At 38.9% G+C, this 14,784-nt stretch overlaps 1 protein-coding gene across 3 annotated transcripts in view; it reads left to right on the top strand.

The window, feature by feature from the left end:
- The window catches only part of atf6.L (activating transcription factor 6 L homeolog), an 89,713-nt gene that overhangs the window by 63,978 nt on the left and 10,951 nt on the right, over window positions 1-14,784 (top strand). For 2 of the 3 annotated variants that reach the window (XM_041590686.1, XM_041590687.1), the window contains exons 15-16: window positions 1,275-1,307; window positions 13,005-13,089. In XM_041590686.1, coding sequence (XP_041446620.1) covers window positions 1,275-1,307; window positions 13,005-13,089 — 118 coding nt within the window. The remainder of the gene's footprint in view (window positions 1-1,274; window positions 1,308-13,004; window positions 13,090-14,784) is intronic. The other variant, XM_018258789.2, reaches the window with a different exon arrangement.

Here is a 14,784-nt window from a genome sequence, read left to right on the forward strand (position 1 = left end):
CTGTCTATTCTTGATTGGCTCCTGCACTGTGCCTTTCCGAATGGAAGGCCGATGACTGCATGTTGTATTTCTCTGTTAAAAAATCCTTGTACATTCAGTTTTTATTTTTCTGTTGAGTTTATGTTATGGAAATATTAAAAGGTAAATTTAAAATTATTTTATATATGCACATTCCCCTGCTATCTTCTATAAAGGTTAATGTTAAGTTTTCAGATTCAGTTTTCTGACTTCCATTTCCATTTTTGCTGCAACAAGAACAGTATGTAAAGTCTGTTTATAGCCTATTCAGTACAGTAAATATATGTGATCATATTGCCCAATATTAAAGCTGGCCATACACATAAATAACCCTTGGGCCCATGATCAGGTCATAGTGTGAGCCCAAGGAGACCCATAAAAAGAGTACAGGTATGGGACCTGTTATCCAGAATGCTCGGGACCTGGGGTTTTCCGGATAATGGATCTTTCCTTAATTTGGGTCTTCATGCCTTAAGTCTACTAGAAATTAATTTAAACATTAAATAAACCCAATAGGCTGGTTTTGCTTCCAATAAGGATTAATTATATTTTAGTTGCGATCAAGTACAAGCTACGGTTTTATTATTACAGAGAAAAAGGAAATCATTTTTAAAAATTTGGATTATTTGGATAAAATTCGGAGCTTTCTGGATATCGGGTTTCCGGATAAGGGATTCTATACCTGTACTCCAAAAGTGAACAGCTTGTGAAATTAAAAACGTGTTTGTTATTGGTGTTATGAAGCACTACTAAGATATTTAGCCCTGTAGTTCCTCTTTTCTGATCCTGAAGAACCTCCACTTTACTATTGAGCTATGCTCACTGGTTCTGCCCCCCTGCAGCTTGCCGAAAAACACAAAGTACTGTACCTTGGGCATGCCTTTTCCTGGTTAATTTGCATATCAGTGATCAATGACATGCAGATTAAAGGGGCATGCACAATAGCACTGAATTGCCAAACTTACTACTTCCTCATCCTGTGGGCAGGCTCCACTGCGGCAAGTTGGGGGTCAGCGACCCACCATCTGGGTGAGAATTGGACATTTGTTCAGGACTGGCAGAGAGGAGCTGCAAAGCTAGATGTCGTAATAACTCTTCATTTAAAAAAAAAAAAAAAAAAAAAAAATTAGAAATATATATGTACTGGCACAAGCTGCTCACCTATGGACTTTAGTTTGAAGGTGAACATCCCCTTTAAGGTTGGATTTAGCTACTTTACATAATAGCTACTATACATATTTTTTTTCTTCTGCCAGGGAAAGTTAGTAGAGCTGAGAAATTCACCCTGGGTAAGTTTTATGGTGAATTGTTTGTTCAATAATAATTTCCATTGCTGTGTTGCCTTTGCCCCACTATTCTCTAGTCCAGTGCTTGCAGTACATTTTTGTATTCCTTAGCGGCTAGCCTTAAACAAATTATGAGGAATCACAAAAAGCATTTCACAAATTGTGTTTTGTAATCTATGCCAGATAGAGAATTCCGTGACAGCTTTACAGGAGCCTGTGAGCCAAGTTAATGGAAGTTTTGGAAAGAGGCCGTCACTTCTCTGAAAATATAGAAATTCATTTGGACCTTGTTTGTTAATTGTAGGATATATCTGTACTGGCTCTGGTTTTCATTTGTTTATTAGTTGATATTCTGTTGTGTGAACTGAATAGCCGGGTAAGTTATTAGACATGATGAATCTAGCATGAGATTTAATTTAGAGAAATATGGAAAAGAATTTCTGGATTGAGTGCCGAACTCAGTTGCCTGATGTGTAAACAGACACATGGAATTGCATTTTACCTGTCTTTCTGTTTTTTTTAGATGTTTTAAAGGCACTCTTAAAGTAACAGCTGCAAACGTTTTCCTTGTCATATAGTGCTTTATAAATCAGCCTTGTCTTGTTTTTAGCAGCTTCTTTTGCTAAAATTACTACTTTTTTCTTTCACTGTCATCATTCCAGAATTCAGCATTGCATCTTAAGTCACAAATGAGTCAGAAACAAGATAAAGCCTTGCAGGCTGCACTATTATATGAAAGAGCCAACAACACATGGAAATGACTACCCTCAAGTATTTAAAGGACCAGTAACACTTTTTTACAAACTCAGACAAAAATAATGTACTTAGCTAAGTAACTTCTAATACGCTGCTGAATCCAGGTAGTCTTGTAAGGAATCCGAGAAAATCAAAACCGCCGCTTCTGGATGGAGTCCAAGGGTCCTCGCCATCTTGCCCCACCAGCAACCTTCTTCTACACTACGTGCGCGCTGCCGTGCTTCTTTTCCTTGTTTTCGGGTCTGAACTTCCGGGTTCATGATGTCACTTCCGGAAGTGACATCACCTAACCGATAGGATAACTGCTTAGGCTATAGGAGCGCTGGCTGAATGCATTTTATTATTAGATTCCCCAACCCAAGAAATCAGCCCAATTCCCAGTGCTGCAGCAGTTCAATACACTCCCCCTCACTCCATGTCCTCTCACTGCCATACGTCTGTGCAGCCATTCACTCCCCCACCTCCCCTCCGCGTTCCTCTCACCCCAGTCTTCTCCATTCATGCAGCAGTTCAGCTCACCCCCCCTCCCCTCCGTGTCCTGTCACTGCCGTTTCTCACAGTGCTTTCATGCAGCCGTTCACTCCCCCTGTCTCCGCTCCGTGTCCTGTCACTGCTGTCCCTCTCCCCAGCCTTCTCCATTGATGCTGCCGTACACTCCCCCCATCCCTCCTTGTTCCTCTCACTGCCCACATACAAAAGAAAAAAGCCGGCAAGAAGAGGGAGAACTTTATGCGTCGTAGGATGCATGCCCTGTCAGAAACTCTTCTGACTTCCGGTTTTACTTTCATGACGGAAGTCCTGGCTGAAGGAGCACTGTCGGGAGCGCGCTTGTACGTATTGTTCGCCTTCCATTGATCGCCATATCGCCGTTTTTCAAAATCAGTTCAGACAATGGAGGGGAGTATTTTCTGGGGACTTTTCTGGTACAAGGAGGGTGAATGGGTAATATCTATTGGGACATGGGTATTATATACACGCTGTAATTTTTATTTTTTTAATAAAAAAAAATGATGTTACTGTTCCTTTAATAATGCGTGCAGTTTAATGTGGCTGAACTATTGGGGCATTTTTTTGTCCAGCTCCAAGATTTACCCCTCTATGTGCTTGAATGGCAGACGTTGTCTGAACCACATAATAAGAGCCAGCTAGTAGATCGAACCATCACTCAGAAATGCAGCAGTGGGTTTACCTCGGGTCCAGACAATTGGCCCACTTAAATGGCATGCTAAGAGTTTTTGTCCAGTTATAAAACTCTTTAGAAACAGTATGCTTGAAATTTCAGCCTTTGGGAGAGGCAATGCATATGTATGGTGTCAATGAATGAATCTATGAGCTACAAGGCCCCCACTAAAAAATATTAATGGGTGTCTGGCGTGAGAGAAGCCCAGGCTCCCCCATGCCCCAAGCCTCCATGAGGGGTCTGCTGTAAGGGAGCTACACTACCTGTTGATGAAGATGAAGGCTGGACTTTTTTCAATAGACACATTGCATCAAAATAATCTTACACATGCATTAAAAATTATGCCAACTGGACAGAAATCTATCAAAGCAAAGCTGTCTGATTTGCATTAAAGGAAAACTATACCCCCAAAAATGTAGGTCTCTATAAAAAGATATTGCATAAAACATCTCATAAGTAAAACCCTGCTTCATGTAAATAAACCATTTTCATAATAATATACTTTTCTAGTAGTATGTGCCTTTGGGTAATCATAAATAGAAAATTGCCATTTTAAAAAATAAGGGCCGCCCTTCGAGATTGTACGATTCACAGTGCACACAAATATAACAACAAAACATACTTGTTAGGTCACATGAGCCAATTAACAGACAGTGCTGTGTCTTTTGCTTCAACACTTCTTCCTGTTACAGTTAGAGTTGTAGTATTTCTGGTCAGGTGATCTCTGAGGCAGCACAGAGACCATCACAAAATGGTGGTTCAAGGCAAGAGATGTAAAAGGGCAATATTTACTTAAATATATAGACCAGTTTGGTAAGATTCTTTAGTATGCCACTTAATATGATGTAATCTGTTGCTTAAGTGTTCATTTTGGGTGTATAGTTTTTCTAGTATATATACACTGTATAGTTTTCAGTGCACTCATTTTGAAACATTCGCAATTGCATCAGACAAGTGATGTGCGGGTCGACCAGAGGCCCGCGGGTTCGGGCCGACCCCTGGACAAAATGCCCGGGGCGGGTCGAGCTCTTCTCCTGCTCTCCCCGCGACCTAGTACTGCCGTCTTCCGGCGCTGGAATTTATAGACTTCCGCCTGCCCCTTCTGTGAAGTCACTATGGGGCGGGTCGGGTGCGGGTCTATAAATAAAGGGGAGCAGCGGGTCGGGTGCGGGTCGAGAAATTCTCGACCCGCACATCACTACATCAGACACAACTCCCCCAGCAACTGTTGCAATGCTAGAATTCCGTGAGAAATGCATTGTGGGTGGGAAAATATTGTGTTTGTATTGAAAATTGCACTTTGCTCACTGGACTTGCTATGGTAAATGACCCCAGTGGTGTGATGAGCACAGTAGACTATAGAAAACCATTAATTAGATAGATGTTAGCAAGCACATTACAAATTAAAAACCAGGGCTTCACTTAAAAAAAACAAAAAACATTATTACATGTGCTGGACAGAATCAAGTGGTATCCCAGATCAAATACATCATTTTCTGTCTGGTGTTACTGGACCATTAACTAAGGGGGGGATTATCTGGGAACATTTCTGTAAAATGCTTAATTTCTTTGAAAGCAGTTAATGTGCCTTGTAAAATACATGCTTTCTATTTTCCCCTTTACAGCCAGTGACTTTAGTAAGTCTTTTTATTCCTAAGTACTTCTTATTTACTTCACTAAACGCAGGAGTACTGTTCAATTCTGGGAAAGTCCAATCGTTGAGGTACAAATTATCATGCTTTGGGCTGGTAAGGAAGGATTACACTGGGATTATATCAGCTCAGTAGTGCTTGGTCATGCCATTTTTCATCATTATAATGCTGTTTATTGGCAGGTCCTTATATGACTGACAAGGTGTGTTGAATGGCAGCAGAATATTTACAACCCATCTTTAAAGGATAACTAAAGCCTTAAAATGAATATGGCTAAAAATGCCATATTTTATATACTGAATTTATTGGACCGGCCTAAAGTTTCAGCTTGTCAGTAGCAGCAATGAATCAGGATTTCAAACTTGTCACAGGGGGTCACCATCTTGGAAAGTGTCTGTGACACACACATGCTCAGTGGGCTCTGAGCAGCTGTTGTGAAGCTAAGATTAGGGGTTGAAAAATGAGGCAGAAAATTAGGTTGTCTGTTATATAAGCTGATGCTACAAGGCTGATTATTAAATTCTGATGCTAGTTACACTGGTTTCTGTGCTGACATGTAGCAATTATCTGTATTAATTGCTAATCAGCCTTATATTATATGTATACTGTATACTGTGAGTGGGTCCTAAGATCAGTAAGTAACACAGAGCATGTGCAGTGTATCGGCAGAATGGGGAGCTACTTGGGCAAATTCGGAGACACAGATCTTTACTGCTAAAGGGCTGTGGTTTCCTTGGGCTGGTACAGAAGCTCAAAACATAATGTAAAACATTTCTAGCTTCTTTAGTTAAGCTTTAGTTCTCCTTCAAAATTTAGAACCCCAGAGCATTATATAAACTGCATTCAACCATCAACCTTTGATTATCCTTTCTGTTTTAATCCTTGCCTACAAGTCAGAGTGCATTCAGCAGTTTCCTCTCTTGCTCATATGCAGCATGGTAAATAGTTGTGAATAATGGCTCCTGTGTTGATTTCAGATATTTCGGTTTAACCAAGTAATTGGTGCGCTCGACCTATGCAAATATTATTTCATAGGGAATTAATAACAAATTACAAAACAGATTATTGCTTCATCAGAGTAAAGGTTGTACGTTTTGTTTATACAGTTTTTAATTTACTCTGCTGTTACCTTTTCATTTAATTCAGCACACTTGAGTGTACTTTAATTTATTACTTTTAAAATGTCGTTGCCCCATCTATTTGTTCTTCCTGATTTTATCTGAATACAAACAAAAAAAAACCCCTCTTGTTTTTATACCTATGCTTTCTTTAGGAGTACTTTACCAAATAGTCTGTGTATGGCCCCCTTAGGCAAATATTTTTACAGACGAACATGCAATGCCGCCAGACTTTAGTCTGTGTTTTATGTTGTGTATGAGAAGTTCTTTGGGCATTTAAAATGAAAGGAGACCTCTTTCTGCTTGCTAGGCGTTAGCATCCCTAAGCTGTGGGTCAGCTTATTGGACCAGGGCCATATTACATAAGATGCATTTTATTGCCTGCTCAAAAAGTGATATGTTTAACACATTCTAGGACAAACGTAAAACATGATCTAACTCCATTGGAAAGGACTGTGAAAATCAGATGCTGACATTGGTGGTCAGCTGTGAATAATATCACAAAAAACCCATCCCATAGTGTGTCCTCACCTTGCAGTTTGGGAGGCTATTAGCAGACCAATTGTTGGGCATCTTATTAATGGCATACATTCAAGTTGTTTTGAAGCTATTTCCTGATGAGTGTCTGACCTATGCCTATTTGTATGCACTAAAACACCATATCACATCCATTTGGGGCCTGACTGAGCAATCTGGTGCTTTGCCAGTTAAAGGGGTAGTGTGCCTCCTTGTTCAACATGAGTTCAATAAATATACTTTTTTGACTTTAATTACAAACAGGGAAGGGGAAGCAACTTCATATTTGGTCTATATTACCTGTGTAGTGCATCACAATGTATTTTGGTGTCAGGGAATCAATTGTATTATATTTGACGGCACACAAAAACGCATTTAGATTTAGGTGATAATCATATTTTTTGCATATTTTTGTGACAGCCAATAAGAGTGCAGGTTTGTGTAAATATTTATATGAGCTGTGGCCCAGCTGTTGCTCTGTTTGAAGTTTTATTTCTCAGGGTTAAAAGTGTAAATATAATTACAGTATATAAATGTGTAATTGCCCAACTGAGCCTCAGTGGCTCCACAAAAGACATACCGTATATACTCGCGTATAAGCCGAGTTTTTCGGCACCCAAAATAAGCTGAAAAACGCTGCCTCGGCTTATACGCGGGTCAGTTAAAAAAAAACATTACCTACCGGTATTTCACTGATGCGCCATACGCGATGCGATCCTCTTCCCTGCGGCTGCTCTTCCCTGCGGCTGCTCTTCCGTGCGGCTGGGCTATGGTCACAGCAGGCTGTTAAAAGAATGTGCTTGTTACCGGTAAATGGAGAGATGGTAGTGGCTCAGAGAACAGGTAGCCAGCATTTGAGAGCAGGACAAACAGCTAGCTAGAAAAATATACCGTACGGTAATACAAATGCACTATAATGTCGTGCGGCTGGGCTAAAAAAGTTAAAAAAAACATTACCTACCGGTATTTCACTGATGCGCCATACGCGATGCGCGATCCTCTTCGCGATCCTCTTCCCTGCGGCTGCTCTTCCGTGCGGCTGGGCTTCTGGCAGCTGCGCTTCTGTGTGGCTTCTGTGTGGCTGCTCTTTCTGACCTGCAGCCGTCCAGGTACCGTCATCCTTAAAACAGGGGTGCCCAGTAGATCCCAGTAGGAGTGTTGCAGGACGGGAAGTCACAAGTCTCACGAGATGAGACAGAACAGTAAGCTGGCCTACGATTGGTAGCATGTACAGTACTCAGGGACTGCCTTCTGGGGGTTTCACATTTCTCAGCACCCTCTCATTTTAAAAACAGTGCGGGCAGCAGGTAATGAGCACAGCTAACATTGAGCACAGCTAACATTTCAAAAACATTTAACCCACTCATGCCTCAATTTTTGATTATTGAAACTTACCAGTAGCTGCTGCATTTCTCACCCTAGGCTTATACGCGAGTCAATAAGTTTTCCCAGTTTTTGTAGGTAAAATTAGGTACCTCGGCTTATACACGGGTCGGCTTATACACGAGTATATACGGTATTTCAGGGATTTCCCTTTTAGCATGTTTAGTGAGAAGTAGTTCTCTGAGACTAATGCGAAAATTGCTACAATGCACTTTGATCTTCAGTACAGTTATAGTATATCACGTTCGGCACCCTAAATTCAGAACCAATGCTAGGCTCCCTGGTCTCGGCTCTTGCTTCTGCCTTTAACAGCCGCCTTTCACCTTGAGAGGAGCCCTCAGCTAATTGGATGCTGCCAGGTCTTACTAAGAGAGGAGCAAAGCTAAGGGTAGGGACACACTGGGCGATTTGGAGAGATTTAGTCGCCTGGCGACTAATCGCAGCGACTTTTCTCCCCGAATGCCTCCCCTCACTCTGCGCCTGGATAAAATGAAAAATCGCCTGCGCTAATCACACACGCCAATTCGTTTTCCCAAGTCGCCCGAAGTTGCCTCACGAGGAAACTTCGGGCGACTTCAGAAAATGAATCGCCGCGTGTGATTAGCGCAGGCGATTTTTCATTTTAGCCAGGCGCAGAGCGAGGGGAAGCATTCGGGGAAGATTAGTCGTGGAAAGTCGCGGCGATTAGTCTCCAGTCGACTAAATCTCCCCAAATCTCCCAGTGTGTCCCAGCCCTTAAGGTTCTAGACGAGCAAAGGGGCACGATCGTTTCACCATGGATACTGGATGGAAGATAACACAGCATGGACAGGCAGACCAGCCAGCAGAAGCAGAGTTGGGAATAGTCAGACAGGCCGGTATCAGGATTGGAGAGCGTAGAATAGTCGGCAAGCAGGCAGGCAAGGATCAGATCAGAGAGTATAGAATAGTCAGCAAGCAGCTAAGGGTCAGATTGGAGAGTTCAGAATAGTCAGCAGGCAGGCACAGGTCAATAACAGGGAAATCAAGTAGGATTCACGTAGAATACACACCCAGGAACTAGCTAATAGAACCTATCAACGGGCAACCTGTTGTACACAAAAGCCCCTTTAAATACTCTTGAATTTCGCGACATGCGCAATGACGTAATCATGCCGGCGCGTAAAACGAGCACCAAAGGAGAAACCGGCGCAGAAGGAGCAACAACCACAGCCGGAGGCGCAGTGTGCGTCCCCGGGGCCACTAGACCACCAGGGTAAGCTGATATCGTTACATATAGGATCTGTTACTAGAATGCTTAGGACTTGGGGTTTTCCGACAAGGAATTTGGATCTCGGTATTTTATTTAATTATTCAAACATTCTATAAACCTAATATGATTGTTTTGCCGCCAATATCGATGCATGCAGCTTAGTTACCATCAAATACAAGGAACTGTTTTATTATTACAATACAGAGAAAAAGGGAAATACTTTTTTTAATTACTCCAATTATTCCTTAAAATTGACTCTATTAAACAAGAGCTTTCTGGATAATGGGTTTCTCAGTTAGACATTCCGTATCTGTATTTGGATCAGAACCAGTAGACAATGCACCTGGGCAATGCCATACTTAGTAGTGGCAATCGAAACACCTTGCTTGCTGTAGCCTTCATACAGTTTGTGGAAGACTGTTTCTTCATGTGCACATGAGTCAATTTATGTGAGCGCTATTCTCAGAGAGCTGGGATCTCGGAATAACTGCAGTCAGCTGCTACAGCTGGTATTGATTTAAAAGGCAGTTGATTCGTTTGGACATCACTGGGAAACTAGCAGGAGAGAAAAGTACTCTGACACGCAAGTCTTGTCTTGCAACAAAACATCTATGTCAGACGCGCATATGTATCAAATAGCAAATGTTCTGTACACTACAAAATGGCAAACGGATTCACACAAGTCCAGACAAATCACTTTCATAACTAACTCTCATCAACATGGAAATATATATACGGCATCACAATGAAACAAATAACCCAAACCTGGTGACCCACCTAGTTTTGGAAGAGCTTTTGTTTTGCATTGGTAAGGTTTCCGGTGTGTTTTTGATTATCAAATTTGTCAACTTGGGAACAGGATAGCAGTAAACTGGGTACAGTCACATTTCTTTGTTGCAACTTGATGTTCACTTATAGCATTAAGATTTTACATCTTAATGCTATAAGTGACTTTTCAAAGACTTAGCTCCTATATACATTCAAAATAACATAGTAACATACATAGTAAGTTAGGTTGAAAAAAGACACAAGTTTAACCTTTTAACTGTATTTTAAGCTGCCTTATTGCTAGTTGATCCAGAGGAAGCCAAAAAACCCATTTGAAGCCTCTCCAATTTCCCTTAGAGGGGGAAAAATTCCTTCCCGACTCCAAGATGGCAATCGGACTAGTCCCTGCATCAACTTGTACTATGAGCTATCTTCCATAACCCTGTATTCCCTCACTTGCTAAAAAACCATACATATCAAAAAAGATTTTCCTTTTTACATTCTTTACCCCGAGCATCTATTATGTGATGTTCTTTGTGTCACTCCCTGATCACATGACTGGAAAATGCAGGCTTCAATTATAAAAAATGATTTGTCCTTATAGGTAGTTACTCTGCTGCTTCTTTGTAAATGTTTTCTTGTTTTGCTTTGGAATTTAAAAAAAAAAAAAACTTTTGGAAACTGCACTACCTATAGATAAAAGCACAACTTTTATCCTGCTTTATTTATGTTCTTTAAAATATTACTGTTTCACATTCAAACTTAAATTTGAATTTGCCTCTCTCCAAACAACATTTAAAAACATAAAATATATAATTTAATAAAGGATAGACACATATTTGCTTATTTTCTATTCAGATTGCTACATTTTGCAGCAAACAGATTTTTATATGTACAACTCCATAAAGCCAACTGCTCCTCTTCCTTAGCTTGGTGTCGATCATTTTATTTATATTTCCATAAATGTTGAAATTTAATATGCAACTGTTTTCACTTTTAGTATCAAATAGAAGTAGAGGCTATAAAGTTAAAAACAATAAAATAGAATAAAAAAACCAGGTTATAGATTTTAAGTTCTGAATTGAATTCATTCAGAATAAAACTGTTGTAACATTTTTAAAAAAAAAAAAAAACGTTTTGTCATTGTTTAACACTTGCATCTGTGTTTAAAGTAAACAACCCCATTAATACATTTTTATTATTTATATAAGATAAATCATAACAAAACTGGGCCATTCACTGGGTCACTCTAACTTTCCATGCATTATACTGAATTACTGCTTTAGAATATATAAATGTAGTGTGCACTTCTTTATTCACTAAATTATTTTAGAATATAATTCACTAACTAAGATCTATTACGTTTTGCTATTGTTGTTTATGATCTCCACTGTAACTGTGCTTATAGGCAGGGGCCTCCAACTTTTTTACCCATGAGCTAAATTTGAATGTAAAAAAATTTTGAGAGCAGCACAAGCATGCAAAAAGTTCCCGGGGGTGCCAAATATCAACTGTGATTGGCCTTTGACGTTGTGATCTGCGTGGATAATCCAATAAAGTCAAGGCTTTTGTCCAATAATCCGAAAAATCAAGTTTGGAGTAAAAATACAATTAAATTGAGTTTTCAGAGTGTCAATCGTACGATATGAATTGACACTCGATTTTATCGCAACCATTTTTTTGAAAATTACATTAGAACTCCCATTTTACGTTTTTCAGGGGACCAGGTTAAAAGTCTAAAATAAGGGGAAAAGTAAAATATGGGAAATTAATAATGCATAATATGCATGAAATGTAATGTAATCGAGGTTTTACTGTATTGATAAATAAGTTCAATTGATGGAAGGGAGTTGGTCAGCTTTGTGTTCATAAACACTGAGATTAATTTGAGTTTTAGTAAATTAAGCTCCTCTAACTCATTGACCAACTGCAATTCCTGCTAAAATCTTTTTGCTTAAATGCTCTAGTGGAAACCTGCTTTAATATATTTAGGCCATTGATTTTTGACTAACATAGTGACTTGGGGCAGCTATAAATGTTGTTACTTTTACTGACAACCTTAGTTGGTTAATGTGTCACGGCACAAAAGAAACTGTAAACTACAATGGGTATACAGCTAGCCAAAATGTTGGTGCCTTTATTTATTTCCTGGTCTTGTGTTAAGTCTCACAAATTGTGCAACTGAAATGCTGAAATGTGCTATAACAATAAAGTAAACTGTTTCTGTTACAATAACTGAGACTTAGGCAGTTATTTAGGAAAATGTTAACACGTAGTCTTTCTTTTTTTGGACTTCTTCTCATGACCTTGCTTCAACTCCTCACAGAGAGCTTGTTAATAAAAGAGAAAAAGCCTGAAGCATTCTTGTTTTTATTTTGTCCCCCTTCTAAAGGTTTTTTCCAGTGGTTTTGCCAGTGTTGTCATCATGGAGGCTTCTGCTTAAACTAAAAGTCTATGGGAGTGCAATACTTGGCAAATGTAAGGGCCATCTGCTGCTCGGAAATATTTATACCCCTTCCCGCTCACTCATTACAGCCGACGGCTCTGAAAATCCAGTAAATATAAACCAATTTGCAAACAACAAGTGATACTATTCATGAGTGCCATTTGGAACTAATATATATATATATATATATATATAATGTTATATACCTTTTTTCTCTAATTCTTATTAAAAGATAATCACTTGTTCCGCTCATGCTAAAGGGGATCGGAAAAGCACCAAACATAACGCTTACAGGAGGACCACTAGTTTTCTTTAGCTTGTTTTTTCATAAAATATGAAATAAATTGAAAGTAAAGCATAATACCTTAGCACACCATTTATCATTTTCACTTCTCTTTGCTGCAGCATCTCATTGTTTTAATACTTCCAGCGTTACACAAGAAGCTAAAGGGGATTGTATGTAAGAGATGGGAATGTTGCAAACACAAATTTTACTATATTTTAAAAGTAAATACTGTCCACTCCAAAATTCATAGAATCAACTCACTTATCATTTCTAATGTTCTTTAGTTTAATTACATTTTTAGCCTTTATTCTTTTTTTAAGGCTACTAAGAAGTGTTTTATAATCTTACTGTGTCTCTTTTACAGGATCATCTCTTGTTACCAGCCACCAACCGAAATAAAACTACTAGACCAAAAATGTCTATAATATTGCCATCAACTAATGTGAATGGTAAGTAAAAAGTACATTGATAAGAATTATGTTCCATAAAACCTTGTTGACATTTATCAAACATTAAATAATTAGTGCAGATTGTTATTTACTTCTGCTCCATTAAGTAGAAGTCAAACAGACTTTAATGCAAAAAAAAAAAAAGTGTGGTTTGGTTACTTTTTTTTAAAAATTTTATTTGCTTCTCTTTTCTTTTTGATTATCATATAAAATATAAATAAATATCATATGAATATAATGTGTGTTATTGGATTGCTCGAAAAGCATAGCACAGGGAAAAAAACTGGAAGAAATAATAGTGTAGTACTTTCTAGTATATGTATCACCAACAGTGTGCCTAAACCACAACCTTTTATCAGTGAGATGTGGCTTAAGTGAAATAAAGTCTTATTTCAACTGTATTGTGATATAATTTACCACCCAAATCACATCAATTAAGGTGAACTAAATGATTGTGCCCACAAAACAAATAAAGTAGGAGAGGGACACACCGTATAAGATCTCCTTTAAAATGTTAAAGGCTTATCAAGCCAAATCCTTGAGTCCAGATAGTCTCTCTCTGTTCTTTGCGTAATGATAAAAGAAAGTGTCATGTGCTAGGACCGTTAAAATGTTTAAAATTGGTTAGCAAGGCTCTCTGTTGTGTTCTGTGATTCAGCCGGCATTCCCAAACCTCAACTGCTCATGCTCCGAATTCACGTGTGCCTCTTTGGTTCCTGACGTCACTGCCGGCGCATCTTGCCTTGCTGCTTGAGTGGTGAAAGTCTGCTTCCTCTTTATGGTAACACCATAAAATGAAAGCGTTTTAAAGTATTGAAAATATCATGTATTGTTGCCCTGCACTGTTAAAACTGATCAGTTCAGCTTCAGAAACACTACTAAAGTTCATATGAACAAGCTGCTGTGTAGCAATGGTTGAATAAAGGCTATACGGCACAGGTTAAATAGTGGATAACAGATAACACCATTACGTTCTATGGAGCTTATTTGCTGCGTAACCTGAGCCTTTTCTCCTTTGAATGACTGCCCCCATTGCTACACAGCAGCTTATTTATATAAACTATATTTAAGGTTGCAGTTTTTAGATTATGCAAAGCTGTGATTTTATTGTATTATCAGCATTCAGCAGTAGTGCAAAGTCACACTCTCCACCTGATGTATGGAAATATACCACATATTTATAAAAATGTGAGTTTAGAGCACACTTGCATTCTTTTCATTTCTATACGATTTTTAGAAAATGTTGAACTCTGACTTTAACCCATTGTTATTTACGCTTCCAAAAATCCCATAGGAAGGAATAAATTCGAAAGTGAATGAATTTTCGGTGGTAAACTCTAATCTCACATTTTATAAATCTGCCCCAGAGAGTATTTCCCCTAAAACAGTGAACATTTTTCTGCTGCATGATTAAAAAAAAATGTTAATTTCCAAATACATTTTTTTAAATGCTGTAACATTTCTATTTACTCTACCACTAACATTTGCACTCACTCGAACAGATAAGGAAGGACTCCGCTTCAATACTGACTTTCTCCTAAATATTTTAACGTTCTTCTTAAATTATGACCTACTCCTAACTTCTGTGATTTAGAGTTGTAGAATTGCTCGCTTTGGCTAAGGCATAGGTGATACACCTCTGTAGACAAATGTACGTATAACAATTTATGGTGTGTTATTAGTGTCTAAGGAGAC

The sequence above is a fragment of the Xenopus laevis genome, chromosome 4L, assembly GCF_017654675.1.
Source record: "Xenopus laevis strain J_2021 chromosome 4L, Xenopus_laevis_v10.1, whole genome shotgun sequence".
NCBI classification, from domain to species: domain Eukaryota; kingdom Metazoa; phylum Chordata; class Amphibia; order Anura; family Pipidae; genus Xenopus; species Xenopus laevis.